This window comes from Portunus trituberculatus, chromosome 43 (genome assembly GCF_017591435.1).
Source record: "Portunus trituberculatus isolate SZX2019 chromosome 43, ASM1759143v1, whole genome shotgun sequence".
NCBI lineage: Eukaryota > Metazoa > Arthropoda > Malacostraca > Decapoda > Portunidae > Portunus > Portunus trituberculatus.
The window spans coordinates 24399190-24421149 of NC_059297.1; the positions used below are offsets into that span (position 1 = coordinate 24399190).

Below are 21960 nucleotides of genomic sequence, written 5' to 3' on the forward strand. Positions count from 1 at the left end.
AATGGAGGACTGGAAAAAAGAAACAATGTGAAGGTGAAGAATAAAAATAGAGAGATGAGAAAGGGATAAAGGAGATGTTGAAATGTCATGGATACATCCTGAAATGATCATAGTTTAAGGTGAAGAAGGAGGTGGATACTGAAACAATGTATGTGTACATCTATATGGAGATGTAGTCTGCCAAACGGGCATCATGTTAACATTGAATGGCTAAGGAAGGCAATTGTTGTGGTATGTTAAATAGAAGCTTCAGTTATCATTGTGATGTATTCCTTCTGTTAACCTCTTCAATTAGGCCTGATATTGTATACTTTTGTGGTTGCAAACATGATGTGGTGTTTCATTATCAATACATGATAGTTGTTCCTTTGTAATAGTAGGTTGTCTTTTCTCTGCCTTTCTCAGTTGTGATCACTATCCTCCCTAGTTTAGCTCTATGATCTACATGCCAAGCAAATTCACAAGGAAAAGTCTCATCATCTGTCCAGCTGTGCTCCTTAATTGATTCTTTTGGTCTTTGATATCATTCTTTCCTGAATACATAAAATATGGACAAGAAGGAACTGGAGTTGCTGAATGGGATTGTTACTGCTCTGCAAACTTCATTGTCTACACAATGCAAAAATATAAACACCTTATACAGGATTAATCTATTAGCAAAAATTGTGCACTAATATACTTATAAATTTAAAGATGATTCCTTAATAATTTTCAGAGAGAGATAGGTGATGCAAGTGATTCTGACTGAGTTAAGGTATAATAGGAATAAAAGAAAATGGAGGACAGGAAGGGAATGGATGTTCCAGTTGCTGAGACTGTAAAGACATGAATGAAAGGATCATAGAGGAAATGAAGGAGTTTCTGGATAGAATGTGATATGCCAGATGCAGGGGTAATAAATGTGGAGGATACTGTTCATTTTCTGTTTGTTTTGTTTGGTTTCCTTCTAAAGGAGTTGCTGTACCAAAAGTTACTTTGATTGTAAATGTTATGCACATTAGAGGTTAAAAGAAATTATTATATTTCTCTTTTCTCTTAATTGTAAATGTTATGCACATAATAGGTTAAAAGAAATTATCTTATCTTAAAAAAAGAAGTTCTGAATAAGAGTTTTCAGAGCATGAATTACAAGTGTGGTCACAATAATTTGAATTCAGAGGTTCTCCTTTAAACATAAAATAGCAAGAATCAGTACAACAGGGACACACTTACTTGGTCAGGGGTGGATTTCTTGGCCTCGTGTTCCATCTCTGACAAGGTCGTCACTGGCACAAACATGCTGGGGAAGATTTCCACAATGCTCGGCAGGCGCAGATGTCTCATCTCCTGAAATGTAGCAAAATCATTATGCCCATTATCATCAAAGCAATGTTTAGAAGCAAGAAATAGGGCAAATAGGATCCTGGGTTTTATAAATAGAAATGTTAGTTATAAAAGTAAGGAAGTGGTGCGTAGCTTATATAATTCCTATGTTAGGCCCCATTTAGAGTATTGCATACAGGCCTGGTCACCCCACTATAGGCAGGATATCAACATGTTAGAAGCAGTTCAGAGAAGAGCAACTAGGATGATACCAGCTTTGAAGCGCCTGGAGTATAGAGATAGATTAAAGGAATTAAACATGTTTTCATTTGAGAGGAGATGTATAAGAGGGATATGATAGAGTTATTTAAAATGTTCTCAGATACAAACTACATAGATGTGAGATCTTTCTTTACCTTAGAGGAGGGAAGTAGGACTAGAAATCATGGCAGGAAGATTAGAAAGCAAGGCTGCAGGTTAGATATAAGAAAATATTTCTTTAGTCATAGGGTGGTAGACTTCTGGAATGCATTGCCAGAGACGGTTGTAAATAGCACTAGTTTGACAATGTTTAAAAACAGATTAGATAAGCACTTAAATTTATTAGATTTATAATTATGTATAGCGCTGCATGATAGTTTTTATAAGAAATTTACTATAGTTAAACGAGACATGATCCCCATGTATGGGGACCACAAATTGTAGAGGATTTCGCTGCAGGACTTACCCCTGTTAATGGGCCAAATATTTAGAATTAGTATATAATGTATTGTGTACTTGTAAGTGTATCTTTAAGTACTGATGACGAGGTTGCTGTGCGACTGATACAGGATAACCTAGATGGGCCCTGGTGGCCCTTTGTTATCCTATTATTTATGTTATGTTATGTTATTATACATTACATAGTCAAAAAAAGAAATCCAAAATTTCTAAACTTTTAAGTGTACACTCTCTTTCTCTGCTGAAGGCAGTGCTATTGTTTAACTGGAGAGAGAGAGAGAGAGAGAGAGAGAGAGAGAGAGAGAGAGAGAGAGAGAGAGAGAGAGAGAGAGAGAGAGAGAGAGAGAGAGAGAGAGAGAGAGAGAGATCAGCCATCATCACTTACTCACCGGCTGTCACACAGGTACAACTCGTCTTCTAACTATGCTATTGACTGGGTCTTAGCCAACTATACTGGATTTTGAGACTTAAGATGTTAGTAAAGTAAAGCAAGCATTTGATAATTTTAAAATATGTCATAATTTGCAAAGCTTCATAAAATAAAACAAGTGTACAATAGCCTTAAAAGGCTTGCTACAACCGAAATTTGTTAAACAGTATCATTATACAAAGAGTTTACTGTAAAAAAAAACATGTAAAATTTTTTTTTCTGTATACTGTATATATATTTTTTGGCATTGAGAGATGGGAGGCTAAATGGATTAATATGGATTTCAATTAATTTCAATAGGGAAAATATATTTCATATATGAGCAGACAGTTAGTAGCTCTGTCATGAAACAAATTAAATTTCTGTCAAGGTTAATCATCACTGTTTCAAAATGTATTTTTCAAAATTTGAAATAATACCTATCTTCTGAAATACTGCAATACTTATATGTTTCCTTACCGGCTTCCTGGTGATTACAAATGATATGGCAAAGATGAAAAGCTTCTCATTGACTAATCCTTGCACCTCCTCCACCATTTCCTCAAGCTCCTTCACACTACTTGCCTCTGTGTGCATGAAAATAAGTTGACAAAATGAGAAAAATGTGGTAAAAAAGAAAAGATGGACATTATTTACAAAAAAGAAACTACATACAAAAGTAGATTCAATTTGTCTAGTTCGGAGGGGAAAGAAGACAATTCTGAGGGAGAACAGATCCAGAATGAAAATGTACCATTAGTTCCTTAGTCTTTACTCATCTTTTGTATTAAGAGCACAATCAAATGAATCATCCATCACTTAATAATTTGAGTTACATCTGGAAAATGTTCACAAAGATAAGTGTATTCAATGGCCAGTGTTGCTGGATTGAGATGCGGTAAACCTACAGTTTCACTACCTTGCCCTTTCTGGACGAAACTATTTTTTCTGGTAGATTTCGGCTTGCTTTTAATTAGAAATACTACTTGTTTTTGGCGCAAATCAACCAATTTTTTTTTTTACAGTCCCAAAACATATTATGATTTGCATAGAAAAAACAACTGGTAAATTAATTATAAACAAGCCGAAATCTACCAGAAAAAATTAGTTTCGTCCTGAAAAGAACCTAACCTAACCTAACCTAACCCATCCAACAGCTCTATCTCTTGAGATGGGTAAAACACACGTAGCTGATTGTGGTGAAACTCTGCAGTAATCCTGAGATGCTGTGGCTTAGTTCTACCTTATATCTTTGAACCTGCCTTGTGAATAACAATCAAATCAGTCTTATCACCTAAAGAACACTTTCGGAACATTAAACACCCTCCATAGCCTTGTGATCATTCAAGTCTGAAGCAATATCTCACCCATGAAGTAGTCGCAGAGTTCCTTGGCGGCCAAACGATGGCTCTTCACGAAGATAGAGAAGACAGTGCCTCTGGGAATGGAGCGAGCAAGAGCAAGGGGCTGAGGTGGTGGTTGGCTTTCTACCACACGGGTACCCTCATCAAACACAATGGGATGACCCTGGAGGAGATAAAAGAGAAGCATGGAATGCGAAATACAAGCAATATTACACACACACACACAACGTTGCAAAGAGTAAAGAAACGGGTAAAATCCATGCACAATACTTGTTGTAGTTGTTGTTAGGACCGCGAAGATCTTTAGATCCTATGAGCCCGTGCACAATACTTAGTGAGTTAATTAAGAAACCCAACATTTGAAGGAAGCAACATGAAGCTTAGCAAGAATAGAGGAAATAAGGACATGAAGTAAGTTTCCCCAATAACGCAATAAATCAACAGGTTGCATTACTAGAAGAAGAAACTTTCATCTGGTGCTTGGTTAATACAGATAGGTAAGAGACAGTGTTGCATGCTTCTAGAGACAGTATTTATCGTTCAATAATTATATTCAAGGGAGTGGCGAGGCTATTACAAGTACCAAGGAAACCACAAGCTGTTGAAATGGAATAGATCAGTTATAATCAAGCCAGAAAAAGCCAAATATACAATTACAGGAATGGATGGAAGCAACAATGCTATCTATGCACCATAACAATATTAGACATCTCCATGCAAGACTGCTACACTCTGACCGTCAAGATTGTGGTATTCAGACGCACCTCCGATTCACTTCTTCCTGGCGCACTGAGCAGGTTCACATGCGCAGCCACGATTCGGCTACTTCGTGGTTGTTTCTACAGAAGAATACGTGAGATTGCTCAATGGTAAATACAACATAAGTTTATCTATAAAACACACACACACACACACACACACACACTCTCTCTCTCTCTCTACCTCCTGTTTTCGAGTTTGCAGACGGAAGGGTCGCTGAAGCATGTTTAACACTTGCTTCTGTTCACTCTCCATGGCGATGAACGGGTGTCAGGTGGTGTGGCTGAGATGTAGCTGCTGGTCTTCTGTAGTGGGAACGAGTGGAGAACAAAATTATGACACAAAATTCATCAATACTTTGTAAGCCAAGGGATCTCTCTCTCTCTCTCTCTCTGATATATTCTACATCTGTACATTTAGCTTGTATTTCACAGGTGTTATAGTGTTAAAATTGGTATTTGGAGGGCATTATCTAAGAAACATTACGAGTAGACCACTCAGGCGAGCGTGTGTGGAGTCATTACAGCATGTGCTAGTATTCTGTAACATTTTGACGTTTCACAAAGTTTCTAAAGATCACGGAGATGATTAGAGATAGTGCCATGGGGTACTTTTCAACTGAGAGTACATAATTTTCGTTAAACTATCACTCCAATCCTGAAAACACAAAAAAAGTCAACAAGTCAACAATTTCCGCTAGTCTGTTCAAGGTAGCAGAGATGACACGGCGAAACGCACGATAACAAGGGAGAGAGAGAAAACAACAACAACAACAACAACAACACGAATGAAGGATATGATAAAGAAGTACAGTACATTAACTTATATTAGGAGCAAAAATCGCTAAGGAGAGTGAAACGAGCGTGAATCTGCTGCGGTAACTTGCATCATGCCAGAAGGATACACATGAAACAGAAAATGTCGACATGGAGGTAAGTATTAATGTCTTTAGTGAGTACACACACACACACACACACACACACACACACACACACACACAACCTCAATACGAGAGCTGGAACAAAGCGGGACAGCGAGACGTGAATGAACCACAGCTGCCCAGCCACTCTATATATATACCCTCGAAAGCTAAACCCTCCATATCCGACTCCTCCCATGTTCCCACTCCCATACCCAAACTGATTCCTCCGTAGGCCTACCAAGTACCCTTTCCCTCCCCTCCCCTCCCTCTCCGGCCTGGGATACCACTATAGGAAAATTCTGAATTCAAGTAGGCCTAATCAGAGAGAGAGAGAGAGAGAGAGAGAGAGAGAGAGAGAGAGAGAGAGAGAGATTTCCTAGTACATATTATCTTTCAAGCAGCTTACGCGGTGTGTCTGTATTTACCTGGTTGTATATGACAGGGTTCCAGAGAGGCTCACAGTGACTTAGTCTCCATATTTCATTTTATCCAAATTTTTCTTAAATTTGTGCACACTTTCTGCTGTTACAATTTCATCATTCAGGCTGTTCCAGATGTCCACCGTCCTATGTGGAAAACTAAACTTTCTAATGTGTTTTACAAACATTGACTTTTCCTGATCTTCTTAGAGTGTCCTCTTGTCCGTCGATCTTTATCTTCAATCAGTGATGACAGGTCATCTATCTTTTCTATATTGTTCACTAACTTGTACATCGTTATTAGATCTCTCTCCCGTCTATCCTTCAAAGTTGGTAGTTTAATTTTCTTTAGTGTATCTTCATAAGGAAGTTCCTTTATTTCTGGCACCCTATTTGTGGCTATCTTTAGGATTCTTTCTAGTTTCCTGATGTTCTTTTGCATGTTGGTGACCACACCAATGCTGCATATTCAAGTCTAGGTCTTATCATCGTGGTTACGATCTTTTTCGTCATACTTTTGTCTAGGTAGTTTAATGCCACCCTGATATTTGTTAGTGTCTTATGTGTTGAAGGAAATAACCCATTATGTGCCTTTCTGGGATCAGGGTGTCTTGAATAATCACTCCCAGATCTTTCTCTTCCTTCTTTTTCATTATAACCTCCTATCCCATTTTGTACTCCCACGTAGGCCTTCTATTACTTTAATCCATTTCCATCACATGACATTTTTTTTAAGCACTAAATTTTAATTTCCGCTTCTGACTCCATTCTTAGATCTTATCGATAACTCTCTGCTATTCCAAAAAATCCTAATTGTTCCTTATTATTCTCAAGAGTTTCGCATCAACAAACAAATTTATGTAGCTACTCAGGTTCTCTTGTATATCGTTGATATAAATTTGGCACAGTATTGGTGTCAGCACTGACACCTGTGTGCGTGTGCGTGTGCGTGCGCGTGTGCGTGCGTGTGCGTGTGCGTGCGCGTGTGCGTGCGCCTGTGCGTGTGCGTGTGCGTGTGTATTGTAAAGTAAGAGAGAGGAACTATGCTTGTGCTGTCCCGTCTTTGTATGTCAGTGTCTCAAACATGGCCCTAATTTCATTTACTATCTCTGCACACGCTACTTTCTCACACAATCTTTTCCTTACATCTACTGTTTTTTTTTTCTTGTGGGGAAAGCTATCCATTTTCATATTACTTCGGTAACTTTTTTTTTTTTTAACCTTCCTTCCATGTTCTCTTGTACCTCTCGTGTTCCACCTTCTCTATCCAGCACCTCTATATTCTATATGATTCAATAAATTGCTATCAAATCTCCTCTTTCCTTTCTTTTCATTCTAGTGTTGTTGATTCCAGTTTCTATAGTCTCTCCTCGTGCGCTATTTCTGGTAAAGCTTTGAGCCAATTTTGTCGCTGCTTATTGAATGCCTTGAAGTTTCGTGGTGTTTCTTGTTATACTTCGGTGACTTCACTGCTGTTGCATATCATAATTTTTGGCCTTATCAGAATGACGATCAGTTTGTTTACCATTTCTTCATCCAGGTGAATAAATGCCACTCTTATATTCTTCGATAGGTTGCAAGTTCATCCAAAAATTTTCTTTCTTTCTCAGGTGATAAATGATCTAATATGAATATTCCCAAATCTCTTTCTTATCTCTACTCCAAGTTTGTTGTCCTCAAATCCTTTGCTTTCTCTTTCCAAACTCCACTACACAGCATTTCATGATATTGGACTCCATATCACATTTGCAGCTCCATTCCCAAATTTTATCAAAGTTCCTCGTGACTCACTCTTCTCAGTAGTTCAGTATTTTGGTCCAGATACTTGTATAACAATCAATACTGAAGCTAATACTGATACCTGAGGGAACCCACTAAGAACTTCCCTCAAAGGAGAATACTTGTCTCTAATCACTCTTTTCCCTATCTTCCAGAAAGTCATACATCCTATCTAGCAACTCCCTTTGCACTCCTCCCAAGATCTTCTAGCTTCCTAAGCAGTGTTTTGTGTGGTACCTTATCAAAAGCCATCTATAAAATAAGGGATAGATACACAGTCTGCCCATTTATACCTTCCTTGAATTGTAGATATTATTTCAGAATAGATACTGAACTTGAAAAAAGAATTTAGTTATATTTACTCTCTCTCTCTCTCTCTCTCTCTCTCTCTCTCTCTCTCTCTCTCTCTCTCTAGCTTCATATCTTATCTCCCCTGCTCAGGACAGGCTTGTTAAAGTTATTATAGTCTTCTCATTACTTTCATTGATGAATTGACTGTGGCTCTGTATTATCAAAGGGTAAATGCTCCCGAGAACCAGACTGATTAACTCTGTGGCTTTTCAGCCCTAAGTTAATCCCAAGTATTTCCAAGTAGGAGTCATTGTCAATAATGAATTATCTGTGACGTTGAAATATTTCGGTGACGCACAAGCGCTTTCTCTCTCTCTCTCTCTCTCTCTCTCTCTCTGAACTCATGATTGCTTACGTCACTATCATGCGTCAGGAGGGAAGAGGTGTTAGGCATATTGGGACGCGAAACCTTATCTGCGGTCGAAGCAGGAAAAGAATGAGGAAGATTAGGCCTAACGTGAAATACATGAAGAAATTAGACAATTCGAATATAAGGAAATGCATAAAAAGGAAATGGCTGCAGCTACACCAATAGAATGGATTAATAATTTCTCCATTAACAGCATGGAAGAGGAGAGAAAAATAATGGAATGACACGCTACGGCAAGCATTCCTCAGCCAACCATTGCTAATACCTACTGGAGAATTACTCTGGTATCATTACTACTACTACTATTATTATTATCATTATCATTAACAGAATCATCATTAGAGTATAATTGCCATCATCATTACTATCAGCAACAAAAGTATTCTGCTTCACGTTAAAAGAAGAAGAAGAAAAGAAGAAAAGTAGTAGTAGTAGTAGTAGTAGCAGTAGTAGTAGTAGTAGTAGTAGTAGTAGTGATAGTGATGGTAGCAAAAGTGGTGGTGATGATGGTAGTAGTAGTAGTAGTAGTAGTGATAGTGATGGTAGCAAAAGTGGTGGTGATGGTGATGGTAGTAGTAGTAGTAATAGTAGTAGTAGTAGTAGTAGTCTCTCTCTCTCTCTCTCTCTCTCTCTCTCTCTCTCTCTCTCTCTCTCTCTCTCTCTCTCCTGGAATTCAAAGTTTTCCTATACTGGTAACCTCAGGCCAGAGGAAGAGGGAGAGGGAGGGAGAGGGAGAGGAGAGGAGAGGAGGAGGGGGTATTCAGTAACTCTCTCTCTCTCTCTCTCTCTCTCTCTCTCTTGGAATTCAAAGTTTTCCTTCTCTCTCTCTCTCTCTCTTGGAATTCAAAGTTTTCCTTAAGTGGTAACCTCAGGCCAGAGGGAGAGGGAGAGGGAGAGGGAGGGGAGGGGGTATTCAGTAACCCAACGGAAGGATCTGTTTGGGTGACTCATTAGTATATATCTATTTTTCTCATTGCATTGCTTGTGCTTTGTTCTGCTTTACTGCCGCTATTTGTTTTTCTTTTTTTTCTTGATTGATACTAATTTTCCTACTATTACTGCTGCTGCTGCTGCTACTACTACTACTACTACTACTACTACTACTACTACTACTATATTACTGCTGCTGCTACATTGCGTATAACCAGCTAATTACTGCTGCTGCTACTACTACTACTACTAGTAGTAGTAGTACTACTACTACTACTACTACTACTACTACTACTGCTGCTGCTGCTGCTAGTACTACCATAACTTTTATTACTATTAGTACTGCCGAAGAGTTAATCTAGATCATTCTTCGTTATGTGATTAATGTTTTATAATGAACTTTTTTTTTTTTTCATAGGAAAGGGTCACTGGGTCACTGGGCCGCCGTGGTACAGTGGAACCATGCCTGCTTTGGGATCCGAGGGGTCTCCAAGCGCACGGGTTCGAATCCTGTCCACTGTCCGAGTGTAGGTTGGGCTTCCTCATTCCGGGCAACGGTTTCCTAGCGGGTGGGCTTTGAGAGAGGAGGTACCCCAATAAAGTATCCCCTTTAGCCCATAAATTCCCGTGAAAAGCACACATGGTATAAATGAAAAAAAAAAGAGGCAACGGAATTATATGGATGGAAAAAGGCCCGATGACGTGGCACTCCTCAAGCAGAGGCAAGAGCGGTCGTCAAAAATGAAGAGATAAGTGTCTCGAAAACTGCTATGTAGAGTCAAAGTATCTCTCTCTAATAATACTTAATAAACTTTTTGCTCATTTCCTTTCCACGATTTATTTTGATTTCATATTAATATTGCATACGTACCAACTAATTAATTTTGCAATCGAGACTCGTTATATGCATTTTTTTTTTTTTAGCTTTTTATGTACGAAATATCATGTCAGTGTTTTACAACTACTTGTAATTTTGTTGATAAATCCTTATAAACAAAATGAAAAAAAAAAAAAAATGGACAAACTAGTTTTTAAAGATTGTGCTTACGTTAATGCAAGACTAATAATAATAAGGGTTTACCGATATATTTCTATATTTTAAACATTCCTTCTCAATAATAAGGAGAAACTTTGCTGTTATCTATTCATATATACAATTCAAGCATATATTTTCCTCGCAGGCAGCGCTTCTGGCCATTCCCTTGCGTGGATATAAGATCGATGCTGTAGTATTCACAGGGCAGGCCCAGAGTTCTAGCGCCAGCAGGACATTGAGGTCAAGACACTGGAGATGCCTGGCTGACTGCGGCAAGAATACTGATTGATTTCCTTCGCAACCTGTCCTAAGCCAGAGAGATAACAGGCGACCTCACTTCTGGTATAGAGTGGCTGGAGCGTCACCCCGCCTGCTCGACACACGCCTTGCTTGGCAGTACGATTCTGTAGCTCCTACATATTCTTAATGGAATCGAAAGCCGTTACTGTTTGGATCTATCACAGTTGTTACGATTCATATGAAATTACTTAAGATAGTTTGGTTTAACAAGTTTTAGATAGGGTAAAAGTTGACACCAATAAGTTTTCCTCATTATTTTTCATCATTCACTCAAATTGTCATCTTTTTTTTTTTTTTCCTTCACACAGATGAAGTATCTGCACTTTTCTCTCCATAATATTCTTCTGACTTTCATTATTCATTTACATCAATCTACAGCATCAATGCATCAGACTGACATCTCCACACAAGAAGATTACAAAATAAAGTGCACACACACACACACACACACACACACACACACACACACACACACACACACACACACACACACGAGCCATTTAAGCCTCTCCCACTTTTCTTGCCATATCTATTAATTTGCATATTCATCGACCACTCTGACTAACAAAAAAATAGCTTCTCAATAACAATCACAACCACGTTTATCTTGACCAACTGTGTAATTATCCTACTTGTTAACTCACCAACTAAATAAATGATAAATAGCTAACCATCTAAATAACTTACTAATTAACTAACATATATAACTCATCAGATATTACCATTTCTCTTTACATATATCGTTACTAAACCTACCGTTGAAACCAAGTAACACCTTCAAACTATCGGACACAACATACTTTACTCTATGTATCTATCAGTCGCTTCAACTACAAAACTGACGCACATTATCAGACATTATCACACCACATCCACCAATCCACAAGCGTTCACCGGTGTTGGTGATTACCGGCACTTCCTTTCTAGCGCTAACATAAACAATACCCAAACATGGACAGACGGAGGTTTCAAGACAATTATCCCATACATATGACGAAAGGAGGCGAGCAGAAATAAGTAAAGAAAATGTAGCGCTCATGTAGTCTCTCTCTCTCTCTCTCTCTCTCTCTCTGAAACACAAACACAGAAATCCCAACACACACACACAGGGAGAGAGAGAGAGAGAGAGAGAGAGAGAGAGAGAGAGAGAGAGAGAGAGAGAGAGAGAGAGAGAGAGAGAGAGAGAGAGAGAGAGAGAGAGAGAGAGAGAGAGAGAGAGAGAGAGAGAGAGAGAGAGAGAGAGAGAGAGAGAGAGAGAGAGAGAGAAAGAAAGAGAGAGAGAAAGAGAGAGAGAGAGAGAGAGAGAGAGAAGAGAGAGAGAGAGAGAGAGAGAGAGAGAGAGAGAGAGAGAGAGAAAGAAAGAGAGAGAGAAAGAGAGAGAGAGAGGCCAGAACATACTATAATTTATCCTGTTGTGGGTAAAATAGAATGTGTGTGCGTGTGTGTGTAAAAGAATACCAGATTCTTTTTATTGTCTTTTATTTTCCCATCTACCTGTCAATCACTCCAGGCAAATATCTTCCTCCCTCCGCCCTTTTCCCATTATCAATTAGTTTCTTTTCCTTGTCAATTAATCGCATCCTTTCTTTCTAATTCCTTCACTTCTACATTTGCCTTATCTTCCATCCAAGCTATATAGATCGCCCTTCTCCGCTACCTCCTCCTCTCCATCATAATAAAGAAGGAAAATGAATATATGAACATTTTCCTCTCTCTATTACACACTTACCGATACAGTTCACAAGAGTTTCCCCTGTAAAAATGTGGCTGCACAATCTCTCGTTTTCTCTTCGTCTTTCTCAGGTTTTAAGAGAGAGAGAGAGAGAGAGAGAGAGAGAGAGAGAGAGAGAGAGAGAGAGAGAGAGAGAGAATGTTTAGATGTTATGGTAAAATGTTACAAGAAGTTACTCGTTTGCGATTCTTGCACATTACTTCCTCGCTAAATTTCTATACCACCATGGCACAAGATGGATGACATATCTGGCCCCGCATTCGGCAAAGCTCAGGGCTCTTACAAGTGTATGCAGTGGTCGATAATTAATAAAGTCTTCCTCCTCCCTCAATTCTATGTGAAGGTAACACTGTACTAATTTAAAAGTTCGGTAAGACATAACCTGTCAGCTTTTCTGCGTCCCTTTTCCAATGATATTCTTGATTACACAATACAACGTAACTAGAATCATCAAAACATCCTTGAAGACCCAAAGAACACCCATCATACCTACAAGTGTAAACAAGACTTCAGAAATGTTGTTTTGAGAATACGATCCCTGGGATAAACACTTTGCTATATCAGGATTTGTAAAGCTTTATCACACCGAGGATCCAGAATTATGAACGCATGTTAAGATTGACTGACTGACTGACTGAAAGAAACTGCCACGCAACAACAAGACCATATGGCGCCTAAACCTGAAAGACTTCGCCAAAATATCCAATTGCTGTGTAGTTTTTTTTTTTTTCCATTTTCTTCCATTTCACATAAGCAATTTGAGAGAGAGAGAGAGAGAGAGAGAGAGAGAGAGAGAGAGAGAGAGAGAGAGAGAGAGAGAGATTCATTATTAAGTTACATAACAGCATTGGGAGTTCTACTTTGTTGTGTATAGTTCTGGGGCACCACAATGATCCGCGGCCCCGCTGAGCACTACACAGATCTATGTCGTCACTAATTGCCGGATCTGTGATTGCTGGCAACATCACTCAGGCAGTGTCGTTGCCCCGCGCCACGCACATCTATCCACGTCAGGATAGGTGCTTCGGGCTGGCTTATAGTGTTATTCACCTCCACCGCCTCTCGAGTCATCACGCTGTGCTGCATAACAATAATAAAAAAAAGTTACCTAAGAAATATTAGTTATATTATTTCAGGTCGATCTTGATCAGTTTGTAAACGTGAACCCAGAGCGTAACGATCTTTGTGTACGGTGATGCACTCAACACCACGAGTTCGCAGCTGCACCAAAGAATCAGGTGTGAACGTGTTCTTGCTTCGTGATCTTCCTCCACCAACACTAGACAGGTGAGAGTGTAAGCAAGAAAACATAGATTAACTGAAAATCAATAGCTAAATCATATATCGTTGAGGTAAGCCAGGTGTGCAGATGAGTTACAATCGTGGGCTACAGGTGGCACTTTTATCGTTTATACACATGTGTACATGTACCACTGTACGCCACTCGCACACTCACAATCTGAAAGACTTGTAATGGATAGACACTTCTATTCCAAAGTTCATAAACCTCATGATAAATTAAAAGTGATGTTCATGCACCTTTTATAACACAACTCACTCTTCCATGCGCGGCGGCAGGTCAGGTGAGAAATGTAACAAGGTTTAGGTAGTGTATAACATCATATTTCCTGTGGTTTGAATATTATTACTTTAATTAATGCACATTTTAGCTAAAACGTGTATTCTGAGTGAACTCCACTTCATTCAATGTTGAAGCATGGCACTCATATTGTACATCACCATGGCAGCATTACAGTCACCAGCACCAGTGCCAAGCTTCACGCCGTGGGGTGTATGTAGTGACGTGAGGACCCATGTATGCTTGTAGCCAGTCAGGCAGGGAGTGTCTTCAGCTTAACGAGGTTCATGTGCTCATATCAGGTTACGATATTATCACTGCAGAATTGTATGTATTACAAATGGGGGGCCCTCCTTTGCCATATAGGTCTGTGAGGGGCCTCCCAAATCCTGTTTCTTGTAACGGGTACTTTCCCTCAGTGACGTGATCACACCTATTCAGGAAAGCGGCGAGGAGTGAGTGTACAGATCTCTCGTTTAGTTTTCAAGGACGCCAGATCACATGCTAAATGGTACTAAGACTGAATATTTGATCACTTCTAACAGTCACTCAGTGTAGTCGTAAAAATCAATCAATCAATGAATAAATAAATAAATGCACAAATAAGCAAATGACTATGACAGCAATGGACGCAGTGAGGTGGTGATATTTAGTAGATTAACTGTGGCTCATTGTGAAAAATGTGAAAAAAAATTGAAACATCTATACATAGCCAGTAAATATATATGTTTTTAAAAGCCGATGGTTTTAAGCCAATAAAAAAGAAAGGTATTTGTTTTCTTCATAGATAACATATTCATACAGGTGCTGTGCTGTGAAGCAACATCTGTAGCCTCCTTAATTAAGCAACATCTTTAGCTTCCTGACTAATTAAAGGACACACACACACACACACACACACACACACACACACACACACACACACACACACACACACACAATCAGTAACAAAGAGACTGACAGGCACAAACTGACAGGCGCTCTCTCTCTCTCTCTCTCTCTCTCTCTCTCTCTCTCTCTCTCAATAGTACTTGTAATCTCACAATCGTTAGGGAAAAAAAAGAAAAAAAAAAATAAATAAATAAACTAAAAAAAACTATCGTACCTATCATTTGTGAACAAGTTGAAGTGTTAAATCTGGCGGTATATGTTAAAACCCTCTCACTCGTATGAAAGCTCTAGTGGCGGAATGAGGAAGACGGGCAGAAAGAATCCTAAATTGTGATGCACGGACACACAATGATAAACTGCAACATTAACGTAAACGAGCTTAAGCGTTATCTTGTGGACCTGGTTACGCTTATGTTCACGTTCCCTTAGTGTGGGGTTGGTGGAGGGAGGTTGGGAGACATGAGGGCGAGGCGGTGGGAGGGTAAAACGGGAGAGGAGGAGAAAAGGTGAAACTGCTAAGGAGGAGGAGGTTTGAATAGACCGAGACACGCTGGAATAGGTGAGGAGAAAGGTTGGAATAGGTGAGAAGGAGATTGGAATAGGTAGAAGGGGTGGGGTGTTAGAAAAGGCAAGGTGGAAAGGATGGAGTGTTGGACGAGGCAAGGTGGGACGGGTTGAGGTTGGAAAAGGCGATGTGGGAAGGATGGAGGTTTGATTAGGTAAAGTGGGGAGGGGTGAGGTGCTGCAATAGGTGAGATGGGATGAGTGGGTGTTGGACTAGGAGAGGTGGGACGGGTGGGGGTGTTGGTCTAAGCAAAGTGGGAGGAGTAGAAGTTGGGCGTGTAGGTTGTGGGTGATGAGATGGGTGAGATGGAGGAAGAGTTTTTTTTTTTTCTGTCTCTTTTGAATGTATGTACCTTATTTAGTCGACGCACATAATCAGATCATTAAACAAATACATACCAGGAACACCACTTATCCTATACCAGCATTTTTTTCCATATCACATTAAAAAGGCAGACTATTCTACGACTTACTTATCTGTTCATTGAAGTCGTCAAGTGTCAGGGCGTCGGTATGGGTATATTTCCACCGTTACCTGACAGATCTGAATGCAATAATAATTCAGTGTTCGCTATCTGTTAATATTCTTTCTGTCTTTGCTTTCAACATGTAGTTTTATCCAATGCGTATATAAGATGTTGACGAGTGTTTTTATTTTCCCCTTGGCTTATCTAAAGAAGTTGACCCCTTATTTTGCAATTCTGTTAAAACATTTGTAATTCTAGTCGTTGATAAATATTCCAATTTATAACACACACACACACACACACACACACACACACACACTGAGGGGAATGGCGGATAGTGAGGCGTATATGTAGTAGGTGCAGATGAGAGAGAGAGAGAGAGAGAGAGAGAGAGAGAGAGAGAGAGAGAGAGAGAGAGAGAGAGAGAGAGAGAGAGAGACGCTGAGGATGGGGGCGTGGCTTTCGACGATGACCAAGGGCTGCTGCGGCGACGGCTGGGAGAAGGGAGAGAGGGAGAGAGGCGAGAGGCGAGGACCAGCAACAGGTTAGGGAGAGAGGGAGGGATGGATGAGAGGGCGGGGAGAGGTGACGTCACGTGGCGGAGGATGCAGCGGGCTTATTGGTGACGCAGGAGTGTGTGGCGGGGGAGTGGCCAGGTGACGTCAGCAATGTCAGAGGGGCGTGGCATGTGGCGGCAGCGTGGTGTGGCGGAACAGTCAGTACATACTGTTCGGGTGGGGAAGGAGGGAAGGCACACGAGCGGCGTCTTTCCTTCTCAAATCTCTGAAGCGTCTTAATAGTTACGGCGATCAAACCAATACGTCGGTTAATCTCCTGTCCCTCCAGTCACTGAGGGACACTTTAGATTAGAACAAAAGATAAACATGATATAAAGAAAATACAACTGATTAAAAAGGGAATAAGGACTTTTTTGCTTGTTTTTTTTTCTTTTTACGATCGCCACACGAACGTTCCGGTTGTTGTGGCGTGCTGGACGTGAAGCGCTTACTGCATGTGTCGTGACTCTGTGTGACACTCGCCGTTGTCGTCGCCACTACCGCCTCTTCCTTCTGCTGCTGCTGAGCTTGTTGCTGCTTCATCTACTAGTGTTTGGTACGTTTTTGCTGGAACTTTGTGTGTGTGTGTGTGTGTGTGTGTGTGTGTGTGTGTGTGTGTGTGTGTGTGTGTGTGTTACACATGTGCACCTACATCTATACGTATTATCCGACCAATACGCACGTAAAGGAACACGCACGCGCGCGCACACACACACACACACACACACACACACACACACACACACACACACACACACACACAGTTGTATGTGTATCGTGTTTCGCGTGTTATCGTGTTTCGAGAGAGAGAGAGAGAGAGAGAGAGAGAGAGAGAGAGAGAGAGAGAGAGAGAGAGAGAGAGAGAAACAGACACCTTATCCCGAGGGCGTAGTGACCCTGAATAAGGCCGAGGTCAGGTAAGTGATGGGAGTGCTAATGGTCACCTCAGCATGCTGGATGAGGCACATTGAAGCCTTCAACGTGTCACCTACACCAACACCAAGCTCGACAACAGAAGCAGCAGCAGTGACAACACACCGCCTCCCTCGCTGTGACAGTCTGGAGCACCGCCCTCACTATGGCCCGTATCATAGCACTTTGTTGTCTCGCCACGACATTTACAAAGGCTATAGAGAAGATCAGCCGAGTTCTCACGGGTGCTCCTCTAGTTAATATTGTAGAAATCTTAACTTTACTCTATCGCCACGACTATCTACAAAGGCTATGGAGATAAGCAGGATTCTAAAGGCTGCTTCTCCAGTTAATAATGTAATCTTGTTCAAGTATCCTTAAAACTGTAAAAAAAAAACATCCTTGACAACCCGCGTTACTTCAATTAGAGCCTTTTTAAAATAATCGTCGTGAGGAGAGAGGTGCTTTGCAATATGGCCCAATACTGCTCGAGGCACATAACCGGCAAGTGATGCACACAAGAGACGCCTGAAGGTCATGGCGAGGCACGAGAACGATGCTGAACTACTAAATGCTGGAGGTTCCAATGCCTTATGGCTTCCGCTCCAGCAGCCAGCAGTTAGCGTGTCCTCTCCAGCACGACGGCAGTGTAGCGGAACGCCTTCACTGCTTGAATGGGCCTCCCGCCCCTGTACATGTTTCCGCTTCTCTACACAACTCACGGAAAACATAACGCGGGTGCTACACAACGGTACACGCTATGACGTCAACGTCATAGCGTGTTTTGCTATGACATCTTTGTGTATTTTTCAATTTACATAATGTAATACAAAGACGAAATTGCTGTAAAATAGATGACTAACAAAACGGGTAATTTTGTGTTGAAAACTATGAAATCTGTCCTAATTGAAAAGAGAGAGAGAGAGAGAGAGAGAGAGAGAGAGAGAGAGAGAGAGAGAGAGAGAGAGAGAGAGAGAGAGAGAGAGAGAGAGAGAGAGAGAGAGAGAGAGAGAGAGAGAGAGAGAGAGAGAGAGAGAGAGAGAGAGAGAGAGAGAGAGAGAGAGAGAGAGAGAGAGAGAGAGAGAGAGAGAGAGTCCCTCATATCCCTCAGTCAAGAGGCATCGTGGGTTAGATAGAGAGGTAGTGAAATAGGAGCTAAGGACAATAATTAATCACACAGAAGAGGACGCGGGCAGGATAGTGGAAGAGAGGCAGCGGGAGGCCAGCGTATGAGTGAGCCGCGGAGGATCGTCTTTTACTTAATGGCTTAATACACGGGAAGAAGCCAACAACGTGTGCTTAGTCCCACCCACTGTCACTCCTACCAATGACTCACGGCAAGAATTACTCCGCCAATAAAGGGAGAGTGTTTAGTGTTATGATGACCAAAGTACAGAAGAGGAGATATCAAGACGTCTTTGAGAATAAATTGGCTTTCTTTTTTTTTATTTGATCCTTTAATTTAGTATCCACCTGAGTGACATACTGAGGAGCTTATCTTTTTATTTTCTTTATTTCTTGAGTTTGACATGTTTTGAGGACATTTTGAAACAGCCTGGCATGTTTTGAAGGCATTTTGAGACAGCTTAGCATGTTTTGAAGGCATTTTGAAACGGTTTGGCAAATTTTGACTGCATTTTTAAACAACTTAGCATGTTTTGAGGGTATTTTATGACAGCTTGACATTTTTCGGGACCTTTAAAGACAGTTTGGCATATTTTTCGGGATCTTTTGAGGCAGTTTACCATGCTTTGAGGGAATTTTGAAACAGTTTGGCATGTTTTAAAGGCATTTTGAAACAGTTTGGCATGTTTTGAGGGGATTTTTAAAAGTTTAACATGTTTTGAGTGTATTTTAAGACAGCTCGGCATATTTTTCGGGGCCTTTTGAGACAGTTTGGCATGTTTTGAGGGAATTTTGAAACAGTTTGGTATGTTTTGAGGGCATTTTAAGACAGCTTGGCATGTTTTAAGGGCATTTTTAAAGTTAGCTCGGCATTTTTATTCAGGGCATTTTGGGACAATCTGGCATGTTTTGAGGGCATTTTAAGACAGTTTGGCTATGATAAGACCATTTTATTGACTTTAGGAAGGGTGTACGGAGATCAAAAGTTTAATGCCCAGTCTTCACTATATCAATCCCCACATAAGTTTCTGATTTTTGTTTAGAATTTGATCCTTTAATTTAGTACCCACTGGACTGACATATTGAGGAGTTCAGTTTTTTATTGTCTTTATTTCTTTAATTTCTGACACGTGAGAAAAAAAAGAAAAAAAGTAGAAAGGCCTTAAGAGGTACACAAAGTTGACCACACACACACACACACACACACACACACACACACACATATATGAGCGCGCGCGCACACGTACACGCACCAAGTCTTATTCAGTATTCATAAAAGAAATACCATCTTAATAATACTCTGCTAAGTTACTCATATTCTGGCCACGACTGCACTTATATGGATCACCAATTGAGAACATACAACTATACTATACCACAATGAACTCACACAACCAGTAAGAAAAAGAATAGGTATGTAAATTAATAAATAAAAATAACAGCAATAACAAAAAAAAAAAAAAAGAAAATCAGGTGTATTCATGCTCAAATCTTTCCCACTATACTTAATTAAGCCTCTGAGCCTGGTGTCCTTAATTACGCTCTCCTTTTTAGTCTAATATATAGTTTTTATGAAGCTTTGCAGGTGCTATCTTGAAAGCAGAGCTGCGAGTTGTGTCTAGCAAAATTCTCAATCTAAAAGCATCTAATTTTTGTACAATATCATTTAAAGTTGAAATGGAGTAATTCAATACGTTCCATGGGCAAGAAAACTTTGGAGGGTGTTATCTTGAAAACAGAGAGCTGTAAGTTTTGTCTAAGAAAGCTCTCCATCTAAAATGATATACTTTCATACGATTTATAGTTGGAATGGACTAATCTAATACGTTTCAAGGGTAGCAAAACACACTAGAAGGAGAACATGGCCGAAAACATGAACTAACCCAACACTCATCATCGACAGAGGGCATCGCCTTCACTCTCACTACCTTCCCCGCCAATGTAAGGTCAAGACTAATAAGCAGCAATCTCTTTTTCCTTCTTGATTAATGGGTTCGTGTTTGCTTGATGTTCGTGCGTCAAGTGAAGCCCCGAGGTGACTGAGGACTCGGTAACCTAGTGGTAGTGGTGGTGGTGGTGGCACTCAATAGCTCAATGACAACACGAGAGCCACCAGTCACTAACAGCCCAGGATCACAGAAAAGAGAGAGAGAGAGAGAGAGAGAGAGAGAGAGAGAGAGAGAGAGAGAGAGAGAGAGAGAGAGAGAGAGAGAGAGAGAGAGAGAGAGAGAGAGAGAGAGAGAGAGAGAGAGAGAGAGAGAGAGAGAGAGAGAGAGGAGGAGGAGAGTGAGAGAGTGAGGAGAGAGAGAGTGAGTGAGAGAGTGAGTGAGTGAGTGAGAGAGTGAGTGAGAGTGAGAGAGAGAGAGAGAGAGAGAGAGAGAGAGAGAGAGAGAGAGAGAGAGAGAGAGAGAGAGAGAGAGAGAGAGAGAGAGAGAGAGAGAGAGAGAGAGAGAGAGAGAGAGAGAGAGAGAGAGAGAGAGAGAGAGTGAGGAGTGAGTGTGTGAGTGAGTGAGTGAGTGTGTGTGTGTGTGTGTGTGTGTGTGTGTGTGTGTGTGTGTGTGTGTGTGTACATTGCTGACAAGTTCGAGTACATGTTTGTGTGTGTTCCTAAGTTTCGTCTCAGATTAAACAGACTCTTGTGAAGGTTCCCGAGGTCTTTTTTTCAAGGATATCTTCAAGACTCTGGTAATGATTTAAAGAGTGCAGCCATGAACTGCAGAATATGGCAGTAGAAAGAAGTACCTGGAGCAGCCTCGCTTATTGAATTAAAGTGAAATATATTTTATCATTATTTCTTGAAAACCTATTCCTTTAACCACTTTTTTTCATTGCATGTGCTTATGAAGTTATGAATTGTTGCATAGTGAAAGGATGAAGGCACAATATAGGAACGTTAAAGCTTCAACTCACTTGCTAAACTAATTGATTGACTGGCACTTAGTACACCTTTCCATAATCACCAATCAATTTTGAGACACCTGTACTACTTGTTGTATAGACACATCCAATCACTAAACTAGGAAGATGGTACAATAATGTCTTTCTTTTTTATTGTGAACTGACCAGTAGAGTCTCATAAAGACTGCTAATGTTTTTGTACAGCAGTGAAAGGATTAAGATGTGCATTTTTTTCATTTCCTTTATTGATTTATTATTCTTATGACTTATTTCCTACATATCTACTATCACTGACTACCGGACTCCGCTTCGCTGCCAGAGTGAGAGAGGGACACACGAGCCTCCCATGACATTATGTAAGCAGAATTAATTAGGCTGATCCGTTGTGTGTGTGCGTAGTGGAGGGTGTGGGTGTCAGGACGTACTGGCGGCTGATTACACACACACACACATATTGAGTAACTAATCATCATCATCAGCAGTGTCCTTGAGAGAGAGAGAGAGAGAGAGAGAGAGAGAGAGAGAGAGAGAGAGAGAGAGAGAGAGAGAGAGAGAGAGAGAGAGAGAGAGAGAG

The 21960-nt window shown here is 40.5% G+C and overlaps 1 protein-coding gene across 8 annotated transcripts in view; it reads right to left on the bottom strand.

Moving 5' to 3' along the window:
* LOC123518229 (phenoloxidase 3-like) overlaps positions 1 to 21960 on the bottom strand; it is a 57060-nt gene that overhangs the window by 19814 nt on the left and 15286 nt on the right. For 6 of the 8 annotated variants that reach the window (XM_045278942.1, XM_045278945.1, XM_045278944.1 and 3 more), the window contains exons 3-7: positions 4738 to 4859; positions 4533 to 4634; positions 3799 to 3958; positions 2912 to 3018; positions 1213 to 1326 (exon numbers count right to left, since the gene is read on the bottom strand). In XM_045278942.1, coding sequence (XP_045134877.1) covers positions 1213 to 1326; positions 2912 to 3018; positions 3799 to 3958; positions 4533 to 4634; positions 4738 to 4809 — 555 coding nt within the window. In that variant the 5' untranslated portion in view covers positions 4810 to 4859. Of the gene's footprint in view, positions 1 to 1212; positions 1327 to 2911; positions 3019 to 3798; positions 3959 to 4532; positions 4635 to 4737; positions 4860 to 5556; positions 5693 to 21960 lie in introns of those variants that run through there. The other 2 variants (XM_045278946.1, XM_045278949.1) reach the window with 2 other exon arrangements.